At 47.9% G+C, this 25,600-nt stretch overlaps 1 protein-coding gene across 4 annotated transcripts in view; it reads right to left on the reverse strand.

Moving 5' to 3' along the window:
- Positions 1–25,600, reverse strand: part of LOC125708931 (E3 ubiquitin-protein ligase HECW1-like) — a 78,508-nt gene that overhangs the window by 14,706 nt on the left and 38,202 nt on the right. For all 4 annotated transcript variants that reach the window (XM_048976855.1, XM_048976856.1, XM_048976857.1 and 1 more), the window contains 11 exons: positions 21,225–21,367; positions 20,461–20,561; positions 18,524–19,798; positions 12,823–12,924; positions 9,281–9,431; positions 5,267–5,376; positions 4,727–4,848; positions 3,699–3,884; positions 2,812–2,946; positions 2,359–2,464; positions 214–310 (listed from right to left, as the gene is read on the reverse strand). In XM_048976855.1, coding sequence (XP_048832812.1) covers positions 214–310; positions 2,359–2,464; positions 2,812–2,946; positions 3,699–3,884; positions 4,727–4,848; positions 5,267–5,376; positions 9,281–9,431; positions 12,823–12,924; positions 18,524–19,798; positions 20,461–20,561; positions 21,225–21,367 — 2,528 coding nt within the window. The remainder of the gene's footprint in view (positions 1–213; positions 311–2,358; positions 2,465–2,811; positions 2,947–3,698; positions 3,885–4,726; positions 4,849–5,266; positions 5,377–9,280; positions 9,432–12,822; positions 12,925–18,523; positions 19,799–20,460; positions 20,562–21,224; positions 21,368–25,600) is intronic.

Here is a 25,600-nt window from a genome sequence, read left to right on the forward strand (position 1 = left end):
CTGTGGAAAGATGTGGGGATAACAATCGAGCTTCCGCACAGCGGGGCCGCCCTCCGAATATGAACCACATGTCTTGAGTGTTTCTCTGCTGCATGCAAAGATATTGCGACTGTCGGCCGCAAAGTGACCCCGACTCGGGGTAAAAACATCTCCATCACTGGCCTGGGTTGGGGTACACCAGAGGGAAAGCTAAGGGCCCAGTTAGAGCTGTACCTCAGCGTGTGGTTTCTGCTCAAGCTGGGCTGCCGTTCCTGAAGCATGTCGAAGATGTTCGGCTGCCGGAGGAATGCCACGATCTTGTCATTGTATGCTGAAATGAAAATGAAACAATGCATTATTTGTTTTGCGCAGGTACCCTGGAATGTGTCAGTTCTCACATATCCCATCCAGCTCTCCTTTGAGACGTACATACACGTATATACAGGTTAGAGAGACTTTGGGCTAGAGGGGAGGGTCAGGCCATTTGTCCAGCACTCCTGGAGCATATTGGAGAGTTAAGTACTCAAGGGACCAACAGAGACGAAACTGTCTAGCTGTGGACAGGATTCAAACTGGCAACGTTCTGATCACAGGCGCAGAAGCCTAATCCACTAAGTCACGCAAGCCACACACCATGGGAAAGGGGTGGGGGGGGTCAAAATCTATAATACGGCTTTCCATATTTTCAGCAGCGTAAGGAAACATCTCACTCAAGAGCAGAGGTGTAAGTTTCAGGTTCAGAAAGCAAAAATCCAGACCAAGATTTTGTTTCAAACAGCCTGTCGAGTTCTCTGTGAATGTGACTCCTTATGCTAACTGGTTGGATGAAACAAAATTGTTGTCTGGATTTTCACTTTCGGGACCTCAAATTTACATCTCTCCTTAAGAGTGATGAAGGCAACCAGTGATCACTGTGCAGGGAAGCCCTGAGGTGACGAGACAGCACAGTTGACCTTTCTGGGGTGAAGGCAATTCTCTGTCAGCCAAAAATGGCATTTAAGAACAAATCCTGCCAGAATCTCGAATACTTCAGAATGGTCTAGATTCATTGTTACACACAATGAGATTACGCTGGTGACTTCCAAAGCCAATGCAATGCAACAGAAGTAAATCATGTAAATGATGCAAACAATATACAAAAGAAGTCAACTATACATAAAACTAAACATATATTGAGTTAGTCAGAGTATAAAAGATGAATTATAAAGAGACTATGTAAGAATAACAACATAAAGTGCAGAAATGACGAGAGACTACAGTATTATTATCACTTGCATTTACACCCAGACAGATAGAACTTCACTGAGCTCAAGTTCGATTTGAAAGAGTCTTCAGTGAGAAGGGCCTGTCCATCTCTAAGCTCCTGTGCTGTGTAATTACAGCCTGCCCTAGGAGGCCACAGCCGAGGGGGCTTGATAAACCTCCCTTTGTGGGCCGGCTGGTACCGGCTCCGCTGGTGGTGTAATTAGGAGATCCCTTTAAAAGCAGGCCTCTCGGGTTTCGGGCCGGAGTCACACATGCCTCCCCCCTCGGCGGAGGGGATTCCGTGCACCGGATGCCGTGTTTGGGGAATATCCCCGGCACATAGCTGGAATAGCTGAGGGGTGTGATCAGCCTGGTGGCGTGGGGGTGGGTGTGGGGGGCAGGGGGGGGCGCTTGCGAAAAGGTAGACAGTAAACTGGATAAATAAGACAAACAGAAATGTTAAAAAAAAAACAAAAACACATAATCACTGATTACACATTTATCCTCTGTGTGTGTGCATTTGTTTTTTTTTGCAAATAATGTAATTAAATTAAATAATTTAATTATAATTAGAATTCACTTTGTTGATACTAGAGGAAAATCCTAGATTAGATTAGATTTTTAATGTATATATTTTAAAATATAAAAAATTGAATATAAAACTACTTTCACAAAAATAGACCCAAAACGGTGGCGCAGTCAGTGAGCTGCATTGTCCTCACGCCTGCTGGGAACACCAGTCTCCCCCTGTTGGCCACAAGCAGTCAGCACACTGGAGTAGGGGGGGTGACTTTGGGGCCCAAGAAACAACAAACCCGCCCCACCTCCTCCATGCGTGTAGAACTTTCTTATTCTCTCCAGTTTGTGTAGGTTTCCTCGCTCAGTCCATAAAACGCTGTTAGAGTGACCGAGGCCTTTAAATTGGCCACAGCATATAATATACTTCAGTGTGTGCGTACATAGCATACGTAAGGCACCCCCCCCCTCACCGCCGTACCGGATATGTGGCTGCCAGATGGGTGGAGAAACATCTAGAATGATTCACTTAAACACTGTGAAGCACATTCCCAGGCGTGTGCATCATGAATCTCACACCGCGATTTTGTGGATGAGCTTCTCATATCTGGTACACACCCAGCGGCACCGGGTCCTGATGGTGCTGGTTCCGGATGGCCGCCACCAGGCTGTTCCCGGGCCTCACCAGCAGGGCGGCACCTCGACTCCGGGATACCTCAGAGGCCTGAGAACCAAAGGGGCATGTCAGTCAGGCGGCAAAGGGGACGCCTCGTTCCTGAGAGAATATTCCGGAATCTGAAGGCCCTAAGGAATCTGGAGCTGGAGGTTCAGGTGAGTTTGTTGGGTCCACAGACTTTGGCTCTCCGGGCTTATTTATGTTAGCATTGCCTAGCAGGTCCTCATGCTGAAAGACACATGAGGACGATGCAGGATGGTTAACAGGATCTGAGCTATGCCATGCAGCTGCACCAAAGCTGATGCAGCATGCCCCCTGCAGGGAAAAGCGCAGCACTGCCTCAGCTGCACGCAGCAGTCTGCAGCCCTGCTCGGGCTGCCCCGCCCACTGCTCACCTCCCCCGCGCTGTAGCTGCGCAGGCGCTGCAGGTGCTGCTTGTGGGTGAGATGGTTGGGTAGGCGCCCGTCCTGCAGTGGGATCCTGGGGTCGATGAAGGTCGTTGCCCGGCTGTTGTGGTCCACGAAGAAGAACTGCAGGGATGGGAAGTTCAAACACCAGCACATCTTGGAAAAACACACATTGTAAACCGGCTCTCGCTCTTTACATTTTGCATACTTTTCGTGCTACTAAAGCCTCAAGCCACTTCTTCAAGAAAACAAATCCTCTTTTTAATTACATGTCTTCAGGGGTGAACATTCAGGTTTTTTGTGCTAAAGCTCGGCTTTTTCGCACGTATCTTGGGCCCCTTGGCCTGTGCAGATGAGCAGGAGGTTCCAGGTGCCTTTGTGAAAGTGGGAGCTGAAGGTCTGTCTGTCTGTCTGCCTGCCTGCCTGTCTGCCTGCCGGTCTGTCTGTCTCTCTGTCTATCTATCTAAATAGAAAGTGGGGTAGAAAAATCCTTAGTGTCAGGGGAGGGCCATGGATACCCTGGCAGCTTCAAGGGGCCTAGCACTTTATACCCTCTGGGGGGTCAAAATTGTGTGGCCCCCCAAGGACACACTTTGCTAGAGGGCCCAGAATTTGGGGGTTGAGGGCCTTGATTGGGAGCTCAGTTGTGAGATCACTGTGCTAATCCTGGGATTTCAACCATCAACCTTCTGCTCATAGGCACAGGATCTTAACCCCTGTCCCGATAGGTCTCCTCCATATGAACCTTCCTCGCTCTAATTCTATGTGACTGTCCCTGAAGCAGAAACTACCACATAAATAAAATCCCTCTTTAAATGTATATCAATGAACATGTGCCGGTGTGTCAGCCGGCGTGTTCCGCTGGGAGCCTCTACCTTGCCCTGCTGGTCGCTTTTGATCTCCCAGCCTCGCGGCAGCTCCAACTGTGTGTCAGCGAACTTGTTGAGGAAGGCCACCAGGTCACGGTTGTGCTGGTAGCGCTCAAAGTTGCGCGTGTCCCTCCGGATTTTCAGGATCATGTGCTTCAGGCAGGTGCTGTTGGTGAACGTGCGGTAGGCGCCCTGGTGTGGATGGGGGGCAGGAGAAAAATTAATGAGCCTGAACCAAGAGAAACAGTCTTTAGAGTTTCTATTCCACCTTAAAACCACCTTTAAACCTCAGTAAAGCACTTGGTGACAAATTCAAGTAAAATCACTGATTGGTGCATTTACGGAAATTAGGTTTTTGACTTAAAATGCTTCAGTGACTAGTCAATTCAATTTTTAAGCATTGGCTATGCAATTATTTCAGAAAATATACACAGATTAATAGAACTTAATAAATTAACAGACATAAACAAGGGTAGCAAATATGTTTCACAGGAAGCTCTATCAGGTCATTGATTGGCTGATGTGGGAGGCGGAATCAGATTACCTGCTTACCTACTTGGACACACTTTCTTAAAGGGAGAGGGATGTTTGTGAACCTACACCGAGAGTGTGGATGACAACATGCACTGCGTGTTCTTTAAGGCTCACAGTCCTCAACCTCGTCAGGCAGTTGCAAATGGAAACATGCAGCAAACTCCCACAGGGAAGTGAGACAAAATGCCCACAATGTGGGACTATAAGTGTGGGCATTAGAGAGCTGTGTGGCTTAGCAAGTTAGGATGCTGTGTCGGTAAACAGAAGGTTGTTGGTTTAAATCCCAGCACTGGCAGAATAGTTTCACTATAGAGTCCTTAATAAAAGCATATTAAAATAAAGGCATGAATGTGCCCTAAGCCCAGGTATTTCCTGGGACATGGTTATGGAGGATGGATGTTTCTCTCTGCCTTGAAGGTGATGGCAGGCTGGAGAGACATAGAAACTAATAAGTGTCCCCCTCCCATGCCAGAGACTGGCCTATTGCACAGGATACTCACGTGATTAGCATGGAGCACATTGAAGAACTCTGGGTGGGCAATGAACTTGACTGCTGGACACTGGAGAAGCAGGCTGACCTTCTGGCTGCTGACTGGGGACGTGGGGCCTTCTCTTCTGAGCTCTATAGCCATGAGGAGTGATGGAGAGGTCAAAAGCCCATCACACAGCTCATCAAAATTACAATTTCTTCATAATGAATAATGTTTGATTAATGTTTAATCATTGCTTTTGGCTGATTTTTACTTTTTGACTAATGTATACAATATTTGCAGGTTCTACATTAAAGACTGAAACTCTAGTGGACTATTTCATTTGGCAAGCAGGTGCCAGAGATCAAACAAAAACAACAGAAAGGCATTATGGGAAATTTACATATAGCAGAACTTTTAGCCAAAGCTCCTCGAGATTAATAGGAGTGAGATTTCAATTTTTTTATACATGTTCCTTGGGATTCAAACTCATGGCCTTTGTTTTGTTAGTGAAATGTTCTATGTTCTTGTCAAGCTATTTGCAAGCACCCCGGGGTGGTATTGACATACCATTGACCTGTGGTGGAGAGTCATTCTCGGCATCGGAGCTGCCTATTCGCTCCAGCCGCCTCCCGTTCGTTTCGTCCTCTGTGGCCATGGTCCTTTGGATGTTCTGGTACCTGCTCAGGGAGACAGCTTTATTTAGTGTTCCAGTGTAGACCTTCCTACAGATCCTACACAAGACTCTGGAGTGTTCCTTCCCGCTTAAGAAATTAAGAATGAGGCACATAAGACAAGACTGTCCTCTATCTGAATGCTGTGCTTTCCAGAAGGTTCAGTGGCTAGTAATTCCATCCATCCATTTTCAGTATTCACTTGTCCTAGGGTTGCAAGGGGTCCGGAGTCTATCCTGGAGACTGCAGTTGGAAGGTAGGGAACAAGCCAAGATGGGACACCAACCCATCATTGGGCACACACGTTTGGTAACTCCAGTTAACCTCAGCATGTTTTTGGACTGTGGGGGGAAACCGGAGTACCCGGAGGAAACCCCACAACCAGATGGGGAGGACGTGCAAACTCCACACACATGGAGTCATGGCGGAGACTGAAACCCTGAGTTGTGAGGTAACAGTTTTAACCACAGCGCCACCATGCTGCCCTGGGATTCCATCACATAGTGAGGACATTTGGTCCCCACAAGGTAAGGTGTACCTGGACCACCCACACACACACACACATGCACACACACGCACACACACACACACACACACATACACACACACGGATGCATGCACACACCCATGCCGCACTTGTGCATGTAAACAGTTAATACACCAGCATTAGGGGCGGAACAAATACAGCGGAACTGAATAAACAGGAAAATAATAATAAGCTAAAAATAAGTTAGATGGTCTGTCGGTTAAAAGTTCAGATGAACAGCAGATTCTGACTGAACACTGACTGAAAACATACAGTAATTCACTGATTACCAAGGTTCTCATTTTAGTATATTCCATGAAAAAGACCTTGGTACATTTCTGGCAGTGGTTAGTATGTCATGGGGAAGCATGCTGTGCATAGCACAGTGACCCTGGGAGGCGTCAAGCACGTTCAAGCATGGGCGATTTCCTCAAGGTCAGCCACTCGATAGGCATCAGGGGGCGCTCTTGGCCCCTTTCTGCCAAACTCTGCTGTCTTAAGTCAACCTTCTCTTAAGAAATCCTAGCCTAAAAAAACACTGAAAAATGCTGCCAAAAACAAATGAAGGGTAACTTTTTTTTGGGAATGCCCAGCTGAACAACAGCAGCAACAGCAGCATTTCCCCCCAGCAGGATGATATTTTAAGAATTTATTTTATCGAGCAGATCACATGACCATACCACCAAGGGAGGGGCTCGCAGAAGTCATAATATTGTCAAATTCAGTAGGGCTGATGTGCAGAGAAGGTCACAGAGGTGCATCATGGGAATTCAAAAATCACCCAACTGCTAATAAATGCTGCTTCGTATTATAAATATTATATTTTCTGCTTAAACTTTCTATTGCCTCCTAAAAAAACAATATTGCGCTGTCTGGGCTGTTGTGCTGTGTTATCTAATCTCAAGGTTACCGACAGCCCGGGAGAAGAGCATCTTAGGGGAAGCATATTACCAACCCAATTTCGGCAGCTCGAGCGATCCAGTTACCGCCGTGCTTGACGGAGAAGGTAATGCTGGTGAACGAGACAGCTGAAATATTAAAGATTTGAAAAATACTCCCCTAAAACATAAAAGAAAAATCAATATTAAACTTTCCATGGCAAAGAAAAAAAAATGTTTGTAGAACAGGTTGCATTCTCACAAGCAACCTAAAGATGGCAGTACAACCCCATTATTTTGTTGTACTCATTGAAGATTTGTGAACTACTGCTATTTACAACAATCAGCCATAACATTAAAACCACCAGCCAAATATTCTGTAGCTCCCCCTCATGCCATCAAAACAGCTCTGACAAGGCATGGACTCCACACGACCACTGAAGGTGTCCTGTGGTATCTGGCACCAAGACATTAGCAGCAGATCCGTTAAGTCGTGCAAGTTGTGAGGTGGGGCCTCCATGGATTGGGCTTGTTTGTCCAGCACATCTGACACAGTCAGACTGAAATATAGGGAATTTGTAGGCAAAGTCAATACCTAGAATTCTTTTTAATGTTCCTCAAACCATCCCTGAACAATTTTTGCAGTGCAGCAGGGTGGATAACAGGGAGTACTGTTCCCATGAAGGAGTGTTCTTGTCTGCAACAATTTAGGTAGGTGGTACGTGTCAAAGTAATATCTGCATGAATGCCAGGATCGAGGGTTTCCCAGCAGAACATTGCCCAGAGCATCATACAGCCTCCAGCAGCTTGCCTTCTTCCCATAGTGCATCCTGGTGCCATCTCTTCCCCAGGTAAACGATGCATATACATCTGACCATCCACATCATGTAACAGAAAACGTGACTCATCAGACGAGGTCACCTTCTTCCATCGCTCCATGGTCCAGTTCTGACGCTCCCATGCCTGTCGTGGGTGCTTACAGCAGTAGACAGGGGTCAGCATGCGCACTCTGACCGATCTGTGGCTATGCAGCCCCATATGCAATAAGCTGTGATGGACTGTGTTTTAACACCTTTCTATCATAGCCAGCATTAACTTTTTTCAGCAATTTCTGCTACAGTAGCTCTCCTGTAGGATTAGAGCAGGCAGGCTAGCTTTCACTTCTCAAGTGCGTCAGTGAGCCTTAAGTGCCCATGACCCCATTGTTGGTTCACTGGTTGGCCTTCCTTGGACCACTTTTGGTCGGTACTGACCGCTGCATATCGGAAACCCCACAAGACCTGCTGTTTCGGACATGTTCTGACCCAGTGGTTTGGCCATTACAATTTGGCCCTTGGCAAAGGCCCTCAGATCTTTACACGATAAAGTGCTTCCAACACATCAACTTCAAGAACTGACTGTTCAAATGCATAATGTATAATGGCACCCTTGACAGGTGCAATTATAACAAGATAATCAATGTTATTGTCTTCACCTGTCATGGTTTTAATGTTATGGCTGATTTGTGTATGTATTTGTATTAAATGCACAAAATAAATAAATTAGTTTAAATATTAGTCTTCTGTGATGGGCTGGCCCCCCGTTCTGGGTTGTTCCCTGTCTTGTGCCCACAGCTTCTGGGATAGGCTCCGGACCCCCCGCGACCCAGGAAATAAGTGGTTTGGAAAATGGATGGATGGATATTAGTCTTTACATACGTTATAAATCAACACCTATTCTGCTGGATATTCAAGACTAACAAACATTCGAAATGGATATGCACAACCATGACTGCTACATTTCATACAAGTATTAAGGAAGCATTCCTCTTGCAACCTTTTACCCTGAACTGTATCGCAGCCATCCTAGGGCATAAGTCAGCGGTACGCACTGGACAGCATGCTAGTTCATGGCAGAGCACATACACACTATTGGCAATTTAACAATTAGCGTAACTGACTGTAGGAGAACCTGATGCCACGCAGGGAGAACATGCAAACTCTACACACAGAGTGTGAGGCAATGCTGCTACCGACTGAGCCACCCTATCAGTGGCCCTATTAGATTTTGGTTGAACGGCTATAGCAGCAAATAATTTCACAGACAGAGTGAAGGGTTATGCTATCGACAGCAACACAACACTGAGCTAACATTGCATTTACATATTTCGCAGACGCTTATGTCCAAAGCAGCGTACGAGGTAGGCAGAGTGTAGCTAGGCTGAGCTCACAATGAACACCCAGGTACGAGTGTAAGCAGTACTGGAGCAGGAGCTACAAAGCAACTACACAACTTTACGTAACCTTTAACAATGTAAGAACTTAATAAGACTCAAGTACCAGTAAATGCAATTCAAGAAACATTCAACAAACAATTAGGTTAGTAGAGGAATTCATGGAACAGATGGGTCTTAAGGTTTCTCTTAAAGGAAACCCTACAGGCATCAGCCTTGACCCTGCAGCAGCACCTGAGAACTTTGCCCTCAGCTTCTTGTGGCTCCCCCTTGCGTTCATCTCCACCTCCTTACCTCCTGTTGAGCTGCTCCATCTGCTGCACGGAGCCGGATCTCTGGATGCTGTTGGACTGGCCGGCCATGCTGGGGTGCTGCCAGGTGGTGGTGCGGTTGATGTGGTCCACGTAGAACACGCGCCCGTGGCTGTCGATCCGAGCCTCCCAGTCTGCAGGAACAGGACAGGGTACGAGATCCCAGTGAGGGTCAACAGTCTGCAACGCACATCACACCGATGCAGTAGCTAGGCAGTGCGGCAGTTAAAGAATGTGCCAGCAACTTGATGGTAGCTGGTTCAGATTCTCATGTTGGTTTTGCTGTGGTACCCTTGCTCAAAACTGTGAATTATTCTGGTAAGATGTCCTGTGTAGGCAAAAATGAAACTTTAAAATAAAAGAATCAAACTTCTGGACCTAATTGGGGACATTGCCAACATGGAGTTAAAGGAAACACACAGAGTATAGTTAGTAAACAACTAACCATACAGAGGATATTCCACTAAAAATCTACTTATACAATTGGATATTTACTTCAGGATTTCAGCACAATGGTGCCAGGGCGAATGTGTGGTTCAGCAGGTTAAGCATGATGTGCTTGTAATTGGAAGGTTGGTAGTTCAAATCCCAAACTCGACAGAATGATGTCACCGCAGGGGTGGCTCTGTGTTTGCCAGGGTCCTGAGTAGAGCATTACTTGAGTGGCCCCCCCTATCAAGGAAACTGATGATCATTTCACTTTATTCACAATGCAGATAATTCAGGGCCCCTAGACACATTCTGGCTACTACTGCAGCCTGCTCTACTTAACCCCCAATTACTCCAGGCACCGGCTGACCCTGCCTTCTTAAAAATGTATGTTACTTTGGACAAAAGCTTTCATCTAAATGTAAAGATGTCTGCCTTTCTCCATCCGTCCATCCATCTTCTGTACCTGCTTTTCCTATTCAGTGTCACAGCGGTCCAAACCCTACAGGGCAAAGGCAGAGACCAACCCAGGATGGGGTGCCAACCCACTGCAGGTCTGCCATTATCCAAATGCAAATGTTAAATGTAACACAGCGCCAGGCCGCCTTTCCTGACTGTCGATCCCCAGCCTGGTCGCCACTAGCATGTGTCCTGAAAACCGTTGGAAGGCTCACCCGCAAAAAGAGAACCCCGTTGGGTTGTGCCAAATTGGGTTAGAAGCCCAAGACACCACGGGGTGCCTGGATGCTCCATTAAAAATCTGACGCGTAGCTGGTACGAGGAGGAGGAGAAATGGCTCTTAGAACTAAGAAACAAGGTTACGAACTCCCCCGCAATGCCTCCATTTATTACGGCCGGTGGGGAAAAAGTTTGTCGGAATCAGAAATTGCCAAAACGTAGTTTTAAAAGTGCTTCTGTATTTTCCTCTACATCATGCAGGGAGGACGTATTGTTCTTTCTGAAAGCTTCCTTTCTACCGGACTCCGGAAAAAAAAAACGGCATTAACTTCTTATGTCAGGCATGAAGAAGAGCTCAGTGGCGATCAGAAACTCCATTCAGTTCCATTTTGTTCCCCTAAGCCACACAGAGATGCTGTCTTCGGCCGGACGTTTCAATATTCGACACGCGGAGCAAGAATGAGTCCATATATAGAAATGCACAATTAGTGTGGTCTAATCTGGCTATGAACGGGGGTCTTCAGGAGGCTGGGGGATTGTAGACAGGCAGGATGTAAATGGCCATCATTATTAGCCAGCCAATAAAAGATGCATTTGCCCAAGGGCTTAGATTTGGGACGATAGGGAAATGTCCCTACTTCTATTGTGGGAGTAGTATGTGTTTTGAGGGGGCCAGCAAGGGTTTGGGGCTAATTTCGTCTCCAACAATGCTGAACCCAAACCAATGGCCTTCAATTTGCTGGACGTTTAATGTGGCCGGTAGTGTTGCTGGGTGGTGTGACTGTTGAGGGTTGGGGGAAGTGGATGAAGAGGCAGCGCTCTGTCGTGATGATCTCTGCGATCTCAGATTCCCAAGAAACGAAATACTGCAATGATGTGGTGATTGATTGTATAGGAGATGCAGAGGATGATGGGAAATGGGGGGCATGTGCATCGTGGCATAAAGTCGAATGCCCTCACAGGGGTGCACTGAAAGGGACAATCTGTCAAGCACCAAAGGAAGACGGGTCGACTTCCCCTCATGATTCATTCAGGATTTATAAGCACTTACAGCACAGGCCCGTAATTTCCCCTAAAAAAAGCCGCGGCAGTGAGCCTTTCCCTTTCTCTGCGGTCAGCAGCTGTCAGTGTCCTCAGGATGCTGCTGTCGGTTGGTTCTTTATTTTTAGCCCTTTGACTGGATGCCAGATTCATAGTTATAACAAAAAAAAAGCCCATCGCTCCCCCGCACTCCGCTTCTGATGCGAGATGGTCCAAACGGTTAAACGAGGGGTGCCAAACGATCGCTAAATGGCTTACGGCCCATGTAGAGGTCAGGTCCGGGATGGCCCCGTCCCACTCGTTGCCGGAATCGATCCTGAGTCCACTTGTTATATATTTAGACCGCGGCCCCTGTTCTGCCTCTCAACTGCCTGTCACCATGGAAACTGAGAACCCAGGTCCCAGATGTGATAGATAGGCCAAGTCCAACTCATCCAGAGAGGACGGGCTCCGGAGAGGGATCCGGGCAACGGGACTTCAGAAAGCGCTTGTCTAATGGTCCTTATCTACAATAATGCTGAAAGCTGAATTCCTCACTCTGAATAAACGGCATGTCATGTCAGAGCCTGAGACACCCGAGGATGGCTCATGTTATAGAGTCCTTCACCTTCTCTCTCTCACTAGGGGATAGTCGCACACTCCCTAAATCATTTAAGAATATATCACTTGCCGAATTCACTCGCACCCGTAACTACATATCTCAAGCATCTAAACCTAATTTGAAAATATTAATGCCATCCAGGGTGTCCCCTGCCATGTGCCCTGTGATGGACTGCCATCACATCCAGGGTGTCCCCTGCCTTGCGTCCTGTGATGGACTGGCAGGCCATCCAGGGTGTCTCAGGATAGGCTCCAAGCTCACTGTAACTCTGTACTGTATAAGTCATTATAGAAAATGGTTGGAAGACATGTATTACATGTTGTTCTGTATTTCCTTGCTTTTTAAATGCTGTAAACCTGAGTTGTAAATATGAAGAAATGAATCATAATTGGTACTGCAATGCAGAGATTTTTTTTCTCTCAGATATGCTTATATCACAGTTCAGCATAACACTATAGGTTGAATACTGTTATTACTATGCAATACTTATGAAAACAATGACTAACACCATCGTCCGCAGTCAAGGGATGAAGTGAAATGTGACAAGTCGGTGATTCAGAGGTTTGAGCATCAGAACACCCCCCTCCCCTTCCCAATAACAAACTTTTAATAAGTCTTTAGAAGGCCTTTGGAAAGATCCAAAGTTCAAAAATATGTGAAAGAAGAGGAGAGTCAAAATTTCGAAACACCACTGTAACATCACTGTGACATCACTGTGACACCACTGTGACATCACTTAAACGCATCTTTGTTGATGGCGGCATGGCAACGCTTACTTGGTGGCAGTGGCTCGTCGACCATGGGGTAGTGGTGAGAATCTGGTCGCAGCGTGGGAAGCTGACTGACAGCAGGGTGGCTACATGGGAGGGGACAACTGCCTGCAGGAACGAGAGAAACACCAGCAAGTGGTCAGGCAATTCAGGATAGAAAAATACAGCATGGCTCACATGACAAGATACAACAGAGCCAGCAGAATATACTATAGGATAGGTGCTCATTTACTACCATGCATTTAGTTAACTGGCTAATGCTTTTATCGAAAGCATAATTAAGAATAAAAGCTCAGACAGTCCCTGCAGCAAATGGGGTTAAGGCTCTTGTTCAAGAGCCTAATGGTAACATCACCAACCGCAGGATTTGAACCAGCAACCTTCTGGTCACAAGCACAGATCTCTAACCCATAGGATCACACATGGTGCTGTTTCAGTGCCAACGAGATTATGTGTAAATAAACCAAAATCAGAAGAGAAATCACCTGTTCAGGATGAATGAACGAATGCTGCATCCTTCCAAAAATTAGTTTAAGGGGACCTTATGCTCATTTACCTCTTAGGCATGAACAGATACCTGAGCAGGACTCACTTCCAGAGTGAATGCTGCCCAAATTCAAATATGGTGGTGTGATACATTATGGTTTTAAATCCCCCGAGATAAATCCCCCTCTGGAACCCTGCCAGGATTAACAGTCAGATGAACATTGGGATCGAAACCAGGATCAGACTTTATATCACTATTTGGATCAGAAATTGGAGTGACACTTGGATCAATACTGGGGGCAACAGTCAGCTCAATGCCTGGATCAGGGCCTAGATCTGCACTTGGAGTAAAACCTATAGCAGCTGGATTAGCTCTTGGATTAGTGCTGTGATCAGCAGAGGGGACTGCAGGGCTGTGAGGTCCAGTGGGGAAAATGCAGCAGTAAGGGAGCTAAAACTACATCCAGCTGGTTAAGATGTAAAAAGGGCTCTTTCATAGTATACGTGCAAGTGGGCTTCAAGCCCAACATTTTTAGTCTGACCACCAAACATCTCCATTTACTGGTTCGTGGTTTTAAATATATTATCATGCAACCTGTTTCCAGCGACAGCCAGAAGGTTTGGCTTCCTTGCAATGTCCCATAACTCTCTCAAAAATGCCTTGGAAGTGTTAATTAGGACAGTGTACATGGGAAACAATCTCATCTGCGCAGGAAGCGCTGTTTGCAGGCCCGTGTGCCAGCTGTCATGAAGGAGCTGCTTCAAGCCATTCGTTAGAGATGTAGCCATATTTCGGAATGGGGTGGGCATGGCTGTCTCTTTTGGGGCACCCTCCAAACTCCGGCTGTGGCTCGCTTTGCTCCCTGACTCCTTCCATTGCTCACTTTGGTCCCTGACGCTGCTGCTACTTGCTTTGATCCCTGACTTGCGCCGTTGCTTGCTTTGTTCCATGACTCCTGCCGCTGCTCACTTTGCTCCCTGACTCCCGTTGCTGCTCGCTGTGCTCCCTGACTCCCGCCACTGCTCGCTGTGCTCCTTGACTCCTTCCACTGCTCACTTTACTCTTTGACTCCTGCTGCTGATCACTTTGTTCCCTGAATCCTGCCGCTGCTCGCTTTGCTCCTTGACTCCCGCCACTGCTCGCTGTGCTCCGTGACTCCTTCCACTGCTCACTTTACTCTTTGACTCCTGCTGCTGATCACTTTGTTCCCTGAGTCCTGCCACTGCTCGTTTTGCTCCCTGACTCCTGCCACTGCTCGCTTTGCTCCCTGACTCCTTCCACTGCTCACTTTACTCTTTGACTCCTGCTGCTTACTCCTACGCCTTTACTCTCTGACAGCTCAGGTTCTTTCATGTTGTGTGGCTCTCGGTATTATCCAGCCCCTGAAAACCCCAAAAATGAGGGAAACTTTCTCCCCGGCAGACCTTCCACACCACATCTGCTTCACATATTTAAACTCACATGACTGAACCATTTTCAGTCACTATTTCAGTCACCATTCTCTGTCAAGTTTTCACTGGTTTTCATAAAAAACATCTTTAACTTACTTTTGCAAAAGCAGCACTTATTTTCATGGTGTAAGTTTTCCAATTAGTACTAATGATGATGTTTGTTGGAGATGCAGGCTGCATACAATGTGACTTGTAGGAACAGGAGCTGAAACCCCCCCAGGTCTGTCATCATGACATCCTAACAGGTAGCTCTCCTCCATCCATCCATATTTCCTTACTTCCCTACCCCACTCACTACTTACCCGGACATATCTGTGGTCACCAACCGGCGGACTCTGGCCCTAACCTGGAACAAGAACGTTTTGAATCCGAAGAGCTAAGCAACAGCTCACTGACATCCAAGAATAATGTGCAAAGTCCCAGAAAATACTCCGTCCCCGTCCACAGGGAATTAAAGACAATGTAAAGTTGTTCCACTATTCAGGAGCGGTAAAATATCCTGCCAAGAAGAAAAATGCTACTGCTGCAACCCCCCCACCCCACTTGGTCAGCAAATGTAACGACGGGTCCTCCCCACTGTCAAACCATAAATTTCAAAGTCACCCCCACCCCTGTTGGCAAATATTACCATTACCGCAAGCACTAGACCTAACGTGAATTTTACCTGCATTCCCCTGGCATCAGAGGTGGAAAGTTCAGGTACAGAAACGACAACTCCAGACCAAGGTTTTATTTCAACCAACCAATTGAATGTAAAGAGTTACAGTCAGAGTACTCAAATGCTTGGCTGAAACAAAACCTTGGTCTGGAGTTGTCATTTCTGGACCTGAACTATCCATCTCTGCCTGGTGTAAATACACCCATGAGCCAAAACATTGTCGGTGTATATATTCCTTCATATAATTTATCAAGACAAATAGCTTGAACAAAGACATAACGTCCTCTGAAAAGATTAAAGTTCATTTAAAACATGAAACCACCCTTTTAAAGTCCATTGGCTTTGTATTTCCACTGAAAATTTCCAAAGTGGTCATGAAGATGAAACGTGACCCTGGTTTTTTCTTCTATGTATTGGGAGAAAAACACTCAAAACTAACAAACCAACTAAGGCAGTAGCCAGATAAGTGCGGCAATTCGTAGATGCTGCCATGGAGACAGAGCCGAGAGCGGCTGCTGGGGGGTAATAAACTCCACAGCGATGATCGATTCACCCGCCTCCCCCAAGTCTTTTACCTGTCTTAACTTTTTATATCTATTCTTCCTTCCATTTGTAAGTTGCTAATTTGGTTCAGTTTTACAGTGTATGACTGTGTGTGTGCCCTGTTATGGACTGGCACGTGCTTTGTGTCCAGTGCATCCCTGCCACCCTGGACTGGATATACTGGCATCCTGGTAATGCCACTGAGTTGCGTACATCAAAAATAAGAGTGTCACTTAACTTAAAAAGTACTTAAAGAGCATTTTCGGGGTAGGAGTCCTTCCTTGCAGCTGTACACCAAAGACCTCACTCAAATGCTTGTCTTACCTCGTATTTTAACCTATTTTGTTCATTTTAGATTTCATTAACAATAATACATGTAATACACGGTGCAGATATTGGTCATTTCATATGAAATGGGTCAGGGAGTTTGAGGATTCAATCAGCGCAAGGTGACAGAAGTCAGCCACACGTCTGCCAGGAAGAGACCGCCAGCCTGCGAGCTTCTTTACTAATTGCTTCTCTCCGGTGCCACGACAAGAGATGAGGTCCCTGCCCTTCATGACCCACTTGCAGTGAACGAACGGGGCTTCACAATGTTCTGTCTCCATTTATAAAGATATTTTTTTTGTGTGTAAAAAAACAGACGGGAGAAAAATCATCAGGGCTCTTAATAGAAAATCAGAGGACAGGACAGCAAGATGTTTAAATTCTTTGTTCCAGTGACTGTAGTTACCAGAGTGATTTCACCACTGGGCCCTTGAGTAAGACCCCTAACCCACAACTGCTCCAGGAACTGACTGACCCTGCGTTCCCAATTGTAGGTTGCTCTGGATGAAATCACCTGCTAAATTAACACATGTTTGGGCAGTGAGCATGTTCTCTTCCCATTTGTGCTGTGCCTCAGGGTATATTGTTACTAGATTGAGTATAGTGTGTGTGTGTGGCCTGCAATAGTGGAATTTATTTGGCTGTGTACCTGTACTCAGCGCAATGAAAATAAAGTTTCATCTAGTCTAAGGTGATCTAACCTAACACACTGACATCCAAGACTGGGTGTGTTGTTTCTTGGGCCCAATTCAAAAACCCACCTTGGGACACCCCTGTCTCACCAGTGTAGTGACTGTTTGTGGCCAACAGGAGACATGCAAATGAGTGGTGTTAGACATGGCTGCTGTCGGCATCCGATGTAGGGTGTCCCCTGCCTTGTGCCCTGTGCTTCCTGGGACAGGCAGCAAGCTCATCATGACTGTCTGTCGGATAAATGGCTAGATCATAGAAGGATGGATATAATATATACTCAGTGATAGCGTTAAGCACCCAGACGGAGTGGTGGAAATGAAATGCATGTGCATGTGATGAAAGGTCTGTGACTGAATTGCAATGATTATAATATCAGAGATGGCAGTATGGGCACACTGCTGGTCCCATGTCAGTAGGGTGCGATATGCAGCCAGGCCTGGGTAAATGCAGCGATACGGTGTGGAAGGGAGTCGTAGAGCCATTGTATCCTCTCCTGCGGCAAGTCGGCCCACAGGTGGGGTAAGACATGCGGACGCAGGATGTCACTGGCATAGTGCTATGCCGTCAGGGTTCCCCAGATCACTGCAAGAGATGACCTGAAGTCATACCCTATGGCTCCCCACACCATGATGTCATACCCTATGGCTCCCCACATCATGATGTCATACCCTATGGCTCCCAACACCATGATGCCATACCCTATGGCTCCCCACACCATGATGTCATATCCTATGGCTCCCAACACCATGATGTCATACCCTATGGCTTCCAACACCATGATGTCATACCCTATGGCTCCCCACACCATGATGTCATACCCTATGGCTCCCCACATCATGATACCAGGAATAACACCAGTGTGTCTTTCCACAACATTGACAGGATTGGTCCTCTCCCCTCAGTGGCGCCATATGCGCACACGACAGTCATCTGTGGTAATGCACAACAGAGATTCATCACTGAACATGATACAACGCCACAGGTCATCAGTCCATGCCACCCAGTTACGGAAACCACTCCAAACTCCTTCCCTGTGCTGGTTAACGGTAGCCTACGCATGGGACGGACAACCCGTAGTTTGCTTGATGCCAGGCGTGTTGTAGAGAGTCCAATACCTGTGTCTGGATGGCAGGTACATGTCTTAGGGATCTGTAATTCTTGGTGCACAATACGATGATCCTCCCTTGGTATGATCTGTCTGGGGCTACTGGACCTTTCACAGTGTGAATGCGTGCCCTGACATGCCCACTGATTCCAGCGGCGGATGACTGTGACACCTGCATGCCCCACATGCTGGGCAATTCCATGATCCAACCACCTGGCCTCCGGCAAACTCGTAATGCGACCACTATCAAACTCCATCAAGTGCTGTCTAATGCGTCTACGAGGCATCCCCTGTGTCTAGACGTGCCAGCTCCTTGCAAATCGAATTATTTACATAGCCATCGCTGGTGTGCATGTGTAGCAAATTACATCCAAATCAAACCACTACTTCTGGGAGCTTAACTATTTTTATCACTTTTGTTACATGCACACACACAGGCTCACCTTCTATCTGACTGCTGGGCCCGGCCACAGGCGACTCCCCATTTTCCGTGCCGCTCCTGGGATAGCTGTCAGTTGAGCCTAGCTCCCTCCGCCGGCAGGGGGCCCTGTCCCCTAGCCCCCCCGGACTCTGTGAGTCGGCCACCGACTCAAAAGCGCTGCTCTCATCCTCCTCGTCCTGCGAGGAAAATACGTTGCTCTCAGAGAGGCGGGCGCTGTCCGCCGAGGAGAAGCGCGGATGTCCACAGGAGTGACCGCGAACCTCGTGGCATGATGGACTGTAGCAGGAGGTGCTGTAGCAGGAGGTGCTGTAACAGGAGGTGCTGTAGGAGGTGTCGCAGAACTCACACTCGCTATCCCGCAACAGCCTGGGGGAGGTGCCCTCACCCTCGCTCTCCAGCAGCTCTGACAGCTGCTTGACGGACAGACTCCGGGGAAGTCCCTTTCCGCAGGGTGCCTCCGCAACATCCGTGGCCTCTGAGCCTCCGTCCTCCTCGTCCGCGTCAGGCCTCAGCGTGGGCTCCTCAGGGCCCAGCTCGGTGCCATCCTCGGGGGCCTCCATGTCACACTGGGCAGAGGGCAGGCTGTAGAGCAGCCGGTGGATGCGAATGTAGTGGGTGCGCGGCGTCTCAGGCTCCCCACAGGATGAGGCAATCACCGTCTCCAGCTCCGACACCGGGAGTGAGCACGGCCGGCTCTTACGCTTAGGGGTGTCCCGCATGCGAGGGGAGCTCTGCTCCCCATCCTCGTCCCCCTCAGTCACGAGTTCAGAGACTGGTCCAGCTGTCGTACACTCATTGGTCTCCTGCACCTCGGCTCCCGTGCTAGTGTCCTCAGCCAGGGGGTCTGAGATGACCTCTGACCCCTGCTCCGTAGACCCCACCTCTCCTGACTCCTCTGATTGTCTGACTGGTTCCTGATCATCCTCCTCATTCTGTGGAGTTGGTGATAACAGGGCCTCAGCCTCCATATCGCTTCCTCCTTCCTTCTGTACCTCCTCCGGAGGGGTGTCCTCTGGGGCCACATCCTCTTCAGCGGGCCCCACAGGGCCGACCTCCTCCGGCAGAGTATCCGGAGGTGGGATGGTGGTACCGACGTGTAAAGTGACTTCGTTGGCAGGGGGATCAGGTATCTCGGGGTCCAGGCTCAGCACATCACTGGCTGGGTGCTCATCGGCCTCTGCCGGGACCTCCACCTGCTCCTCCGCATGCTCCTCCACCTGCTCGCCTGAGGGAACCGCACAGTCGGGCTCCGAGCAGACAGACACCTCCTCGTCATCTGCCAGAGAGGAGGACAGTTTACCTAAAGGCACTCAGACACTGAAAGATGATGAACATTTATTAATGTCTGCCACATGCAATCCAACATACACTCAGTGACTCATTATCCTAACAAGCCATTTCATTTTATCATATTCCTATTACCCATTAATTTATTCATGCGTGGTCAACATTCTTTAAGACATGAATATATTAAACATGAATATGACTTGAGGACACTGGTTTACTTAATAGCAAAACAGGCATAATTTTTTTTCCAAAACAAAGAACACTGTGTTGCGAGAAACTAAATTTAATGTGAATTTTGTGCTAAAAATGCGAACAGCGTGACATATCATCACTAAAAAAAGCTCTTTCTGCGCTTGTGTTTATCGCTCCAAAACAGCCCTCACTGAAGGCCACTAGATATGAATATCTTTTACATCTATCGTAATCTCAGCGTGAGATGCAGCCCCTACTGGGTTGGGGTTGCTCTTATTGGGGTCCCACTAAAAAAGGCACCTTGGGGCCTCCTAGTGCAGTGACTGTTTGTGGCCAACAGGGGGGCAGCACGCAAATGCCTCTGACCTACAGAGATTCTCAGTAAATCTTCACATTTTTTCCATGTCTCCACCCCAATAAGGCTGCACCCCCATCTCATAAGAATGTGATGTCCGAGACCTGGGTGGATGGGGGAGGTCAGCTCGAAGCGGAACTGCAGCTGCCCGCTGACGTGGTCCGTTGGCAGTCTCCGGCCGAGGGTGTAGCTCACCACGCGGTCCCTGGGGGGGGGTGGGTGTTATGGAGACAGACAGTCAGTCATACACATATCTCTCTGACCTTCCCACAGTCTCCTTACCGTGCATCCAAACAGTTTAAAAAACAATATAAGTGAATAACTGTGATTCTCAGCAGAGATAATTAGCATTAACAGGAAAAAAGCCACCTTGCAGAGCCTCAGACTGGTTAATTACTTCTAATTGAAGCTGTGCTTGGAGCTCGAGCACAGGCCAATATTACAGCTTCTAAGCCGATTAGAGCATGCATCCTGAGACCCGGTTCCACCCCAATGCCTTGAGAGCCCCTTACCCTGGCCCTGCCCAGTCAGAACTTCCCCTCACCCTCTGGCTCAGGCTCTGCCCACTTCACATAATACATGAGCCACCCTAGCCCTGCCCACTCCTACACAATATACCCAGAGTTACGCCCCCCCCCCCCAGGCCACACCCACTCCCACCCAAAGTATCCAGAGTCCCTCCTCCCACCAGCTCTGGCTCCACCCACTCCTTCCCAATGCACCTAAAGTTCCCCCTACCCCCTGGTCCCGGCTCCACCCACTCCCACCTAATGCACCCAGAGCTCCCCCCGCCCCAGGTTCCACCTACTCCCTCCCAATGCACCCAGTGTTCCCCCTACCCCCCGGCCCTGGCTCCGCCCACTCCCACCCGATGGCGTGCTTCTCCAGCAGACGCTGCACCGGCACTGACAGCTTGCCCAGGAAGCGCTTGATGATAGGCCGGCTCTTGGCGAACTTGTCCTTCACCTCGATCTCCAGAACGTCCGTAGGTAGGGACACGAAGCTGAAGCGCTGCCGGAGAGGGAGGAGCCAAATGGTCAGCTGATAACATGGGGACTTTCTGTTTTGTTTGGTAAATCCCAGTAAGGGGATAACAGTGTGAGGAAAGCCTCGCTTGCCCCGCCTAGGGGAAGTGGCCAACGTGAGAGGCATGGCAGATAAGCTCTCTGCTGGCTGCTACATCCAGCCTACTCCAGCCGCTGTCCACGGTACTGAGACACCAGACCCATGGTTACTGCTGTCCAAGGTGCTTAAAGGTCCCCTGTCTGATCCAATGCTTGACCATGGCAGGATGGGCTTTTGGGAAAACAGGGCCCTGGGAATGATGTCACCGTGAGACTCAAGTAAGGCTGAAGGTCCTCAACCCTTAAATAACATCTGTGAAATCTTTAAAGTCAGTAAACACAACTGACAAATCACCTCCAAATTTCCTCATCCAGTAACATGGTATGGCCAAGAATAGCACAGCACGCCCCTCTGTCTACTCCTGGGAGGATCCACTAACTGGAGGGGGGGGGGGGCAAGCAGACAGGTATACCAGCTTGGAATATCCTCCTCCTGTCCTTGTTCTTCCTTTGCCCAATGAAATGCACGGGTGTACAAATAAGACCTGGGTTATTTGTGCTAAAGGATGCGTGGTAACAATGGTGAGAGGTTCATTCCATCAATCGTCACTCACTGTCACTTAATGCATAATCCATTTCATCTCCTACTGTACAACCAGAAAAGCTGTTGAAAAATGTATAACATCTTCACTGACAGAGCCTATAACTACATCTCAAAGGTAACACAACATTATTAATATATATTCCTTTCTTATTTAAAATATTACAGGACAAATTTGGAGTCACGGGACCAGAGAAACTTACAGGGATTCCAGTTTTAGCTTGTGTTGAATATGTAACGCAGGACTGAAGAGACGGATGATAAAACGGATCATTGCAAATCAAATCAGACATCAGGCAGCAGCGCAGGGTCACTGTGTGAAATGCAGCCTCTGCTCCGAAAGGTCCCAAAATCCCCAGTCCGGCCCCTCACCGCTGCCGTGACCCTGTCCCTGACAATGCCGGCCTCATAAATCCAACATCCGCTTGTAGAAACGTCAGACACACGGCGATTTGATAAGCATCACGACAAGAGCCTTCTCAGCGAATGTCATGCCACGGTGCAATCCTCCACGAGACGCGCGGTGGGATTAAACACCCAGCATCCCGTACAGACATGGGAAAAATTAAAATAAACACTCGCTGTGAACTGATGTGATGAGATTTCTTTGCTTAAAACAAACTTTCACAGCCCTGTGATTTCATGTTGGCTGAAAACTGGAACGTGAAATAAAAGCATATTAAAATAAGTTTACATACATAGACTACATGAACAAAAGTACTGGGACACCTGGCCAGTATACCTACAGGAACTTTTATGACATCCCATTCTAAATCCATAGGCATCAATATGGAGTCGATCCCCCCTTTGCAGCTATAACAGCTGCCACTCTTCTGGTGACACTTTCCACAAGGTTTTGGAGTGTGTCTGTGGGAATTTTTGCCCATTCATCCAGAAGAGCATTTGTGAGGTCAGGCACTGATGTTAGATGTGAAGGCATGTCTCTCAACCTCCATCCTAGTTCATCCCAGAGGTGCTCTGTGACGATTAGTTAAGTTCTTCCACCCCAGTCTGACCCAACCATATCTTTATGGACCTTGCTTTGTGCACTGGGCGACAATCGTGCCGTATAGTTTCATACTGTATGGTTTATATGTGATGATGTGATTCCTCGATAGATAAGACCAATCATTGCTTACAAATACACTGGTCCTTGAATTGTCTTATTAGCTTATCTTTTGGAAGACATCATGCAACTCCTGCTCCAATACTGCTCACCCTCATACCTGGGCATTCACTGCAAGCTCAACCCCGCCGCAGTCATACCTGGCTGACTCCTTGACAGCCTTAAGTTTGTCCTGTGCTATATGCTTGGCTTGTACATCGCTTTGGACAAAAGTGACGGCTAAATTAGGAAAAATGTAAATGTAAAAATGTACACTGCCAAACGCTTCTGTGGTCCCCCGGCGATTCTCATCTCTGGATCCTTTATGCTAAAAGTACAACAATGACAGGGTGGAGGCGTATACATAGAAGACTATAGCCCAAGTGCACCATGGAAACAGGCATTAGCATCCAAAAATGGCCTGAAGATTCACCTTATCCACACGCACTCAAACGCTGTTCACGGACAAACGTGATAAAATAGACCCTTCAACAGACACTTCACATTCCACCTGCTTCTCCGCAGTGCCCAGAGGGAGAAACTTGTGTTAATCTTGACAAACAGAGACCCAGAAAAAGCTTCTCAATATTCCAGTCTCCCTGGACCATGAATATACACCGATAGAGTACGATGCCAGAGTGTCTGTAATAAAATGGCTTCCTGGTTCTCCTGGCATTTTATATCCCTCTCAGTCTTCAGGAAAGAGTGAAAACCCTAACCTAAGCTGTGCCACCCCTCATATTCTGAAGCAGAGATCCAATCACCTCTACATAGTGCAACACAATGCAACATGCTTCTATATCACATGCACATGGGCATCACACATACACCCATGTCCTGCACTTGTATGTGTTGCTCATGTTTGCTTCATGCGTAGCACAAAACATGGGGGTGCCCCTGAAAAGGGTTGTACTGCGAGCAAATTTATTAGTTCCACTTTTCCAAAGGCATCCTCCACCCCCACCTGCCCCGTGTTTGAGCCCTTGAGATGGAGCCCAAGCTGAGCGGCCCCTCACCCAAGAATGTACCTGGACTCCTGTACATCAATACTTGCCTTACCAACATGGCTGTGGGACCAACAACTTGACTTAAAGTACAGTAACAGTCTGTTCCCAGCACAGCAGTAAATGTACTGCACCCTCACGTGGACTGAGAGTGATGAGATGGTCCTCCTGCCAGGCCAGGCGGGGGGGATCGCAGTGGCACCCAAATGAGCCACGGCTGAAGGAGATGCTCTAGAGAGCAGCTGAAAGACACCCCCCCCCCCCAAGTCATTCCCGTCCAGCATACACGCCAAGGCAGACAGAGCCTCTAACTGGACTATAAATCTGACACCACTGCAATGTCTGACAATTCCAGGAAATACTCCTTACTGAACCAGGAAAAGGGATTAGGGGAAATGTAGCAGCCCGCAGGCAGGACAGACTGCCTTAAATCATGTGAGGGTTTCAGAGGGACAGCAGCTGGCCAGGCCGGGCCGGGTCGGAACCCAGAAAGACTGCAGACAAACCTCACCCTCTGCCCTTCTAAGCCTCTAAAAACGCCAATATGTGCACCTTTCACACATTTATTTTCCATTAAAAGATATTTTTCTTCTCTTCACTGCTATATTTTCTCGATGTAAATGTCTGCTTCAGCTTTCTCCATAACCTGCAGCTATTTTGAGTTCAGCACCATTACATGGATTCAAATTTAAATATTCATGTTGATCTCTCGTTAAAAGCGCTCTTACACTAATGGCTGCTGTCCATCACTTACCTGCGTTATTCCCAATAACAGCGACCATGAAGCAGATCCATTATCCAACCTGAGTTTCACTTCCTACCGCAACTCCATTTCCTCATGCATATGTTTTATTTACTTAATAGACACTCTCATCCACAGAGACATACAGGGTCAGTCCCTGGGGCAATTGGGGGTTAACGGACTTGCTCCAGGGCCTAACAGTTTAAATCACCGAGGCAACATTGCGATTTGAATCAATAACCTTCTGGTCACAAATACAGTGCTGAACTACACACAAAATACAGCCAGAATACTGCACAGTCTTAGCAGCCCATTGGAAGATGACGAAGCCATGAATTGGCCATCTGGGAACTGAAAAATGACCACAAATGTGGGAAAGGTGGGCACAGCTGTGTGTGTGTGGGGGGGGGTTAGCGGGACCTCCCCCCAGAATAAGCTCCGCCCCAAGAGAAGTCAGCCGAGGGATAGAACCAGCATTCTGCGGGTGAGAGAGATCAGAGAATGTGTTCCTACACCAGAGGCACTCTGGCACCCTCTGCTGATGAATATTTCATAGGTGTTCTGGCAGCAGGAAGGTCAACGTGAAACGGCACGCGCTCCATTAGGGCTGTTTCCGTCTCCCGTATGAAACGTATGGATGTGAAAAGCTGAACGGCAGGGAGAGTGTGGAGCGGTAGTGAGGGAGGGGGGACGAGCTCCTTGAGGGAACCGGCGGTGTTTAATATGCG

This window comes from Brienomyrus brachyistius, chromosome 15 (assembly GCF_023856365.1).
Source record: "Brienomyrus brachyistius isolate T26 chromosome 15, BBRACH_0.4, whole genome shotgun sequence".
Lineage (NCBI taxonomy): Eukaryota > Metazoa > Chordata > Actinopteri > Osteoglossiformes > Mormyridae > Brienomyrus > Brienomyrus brachyistius.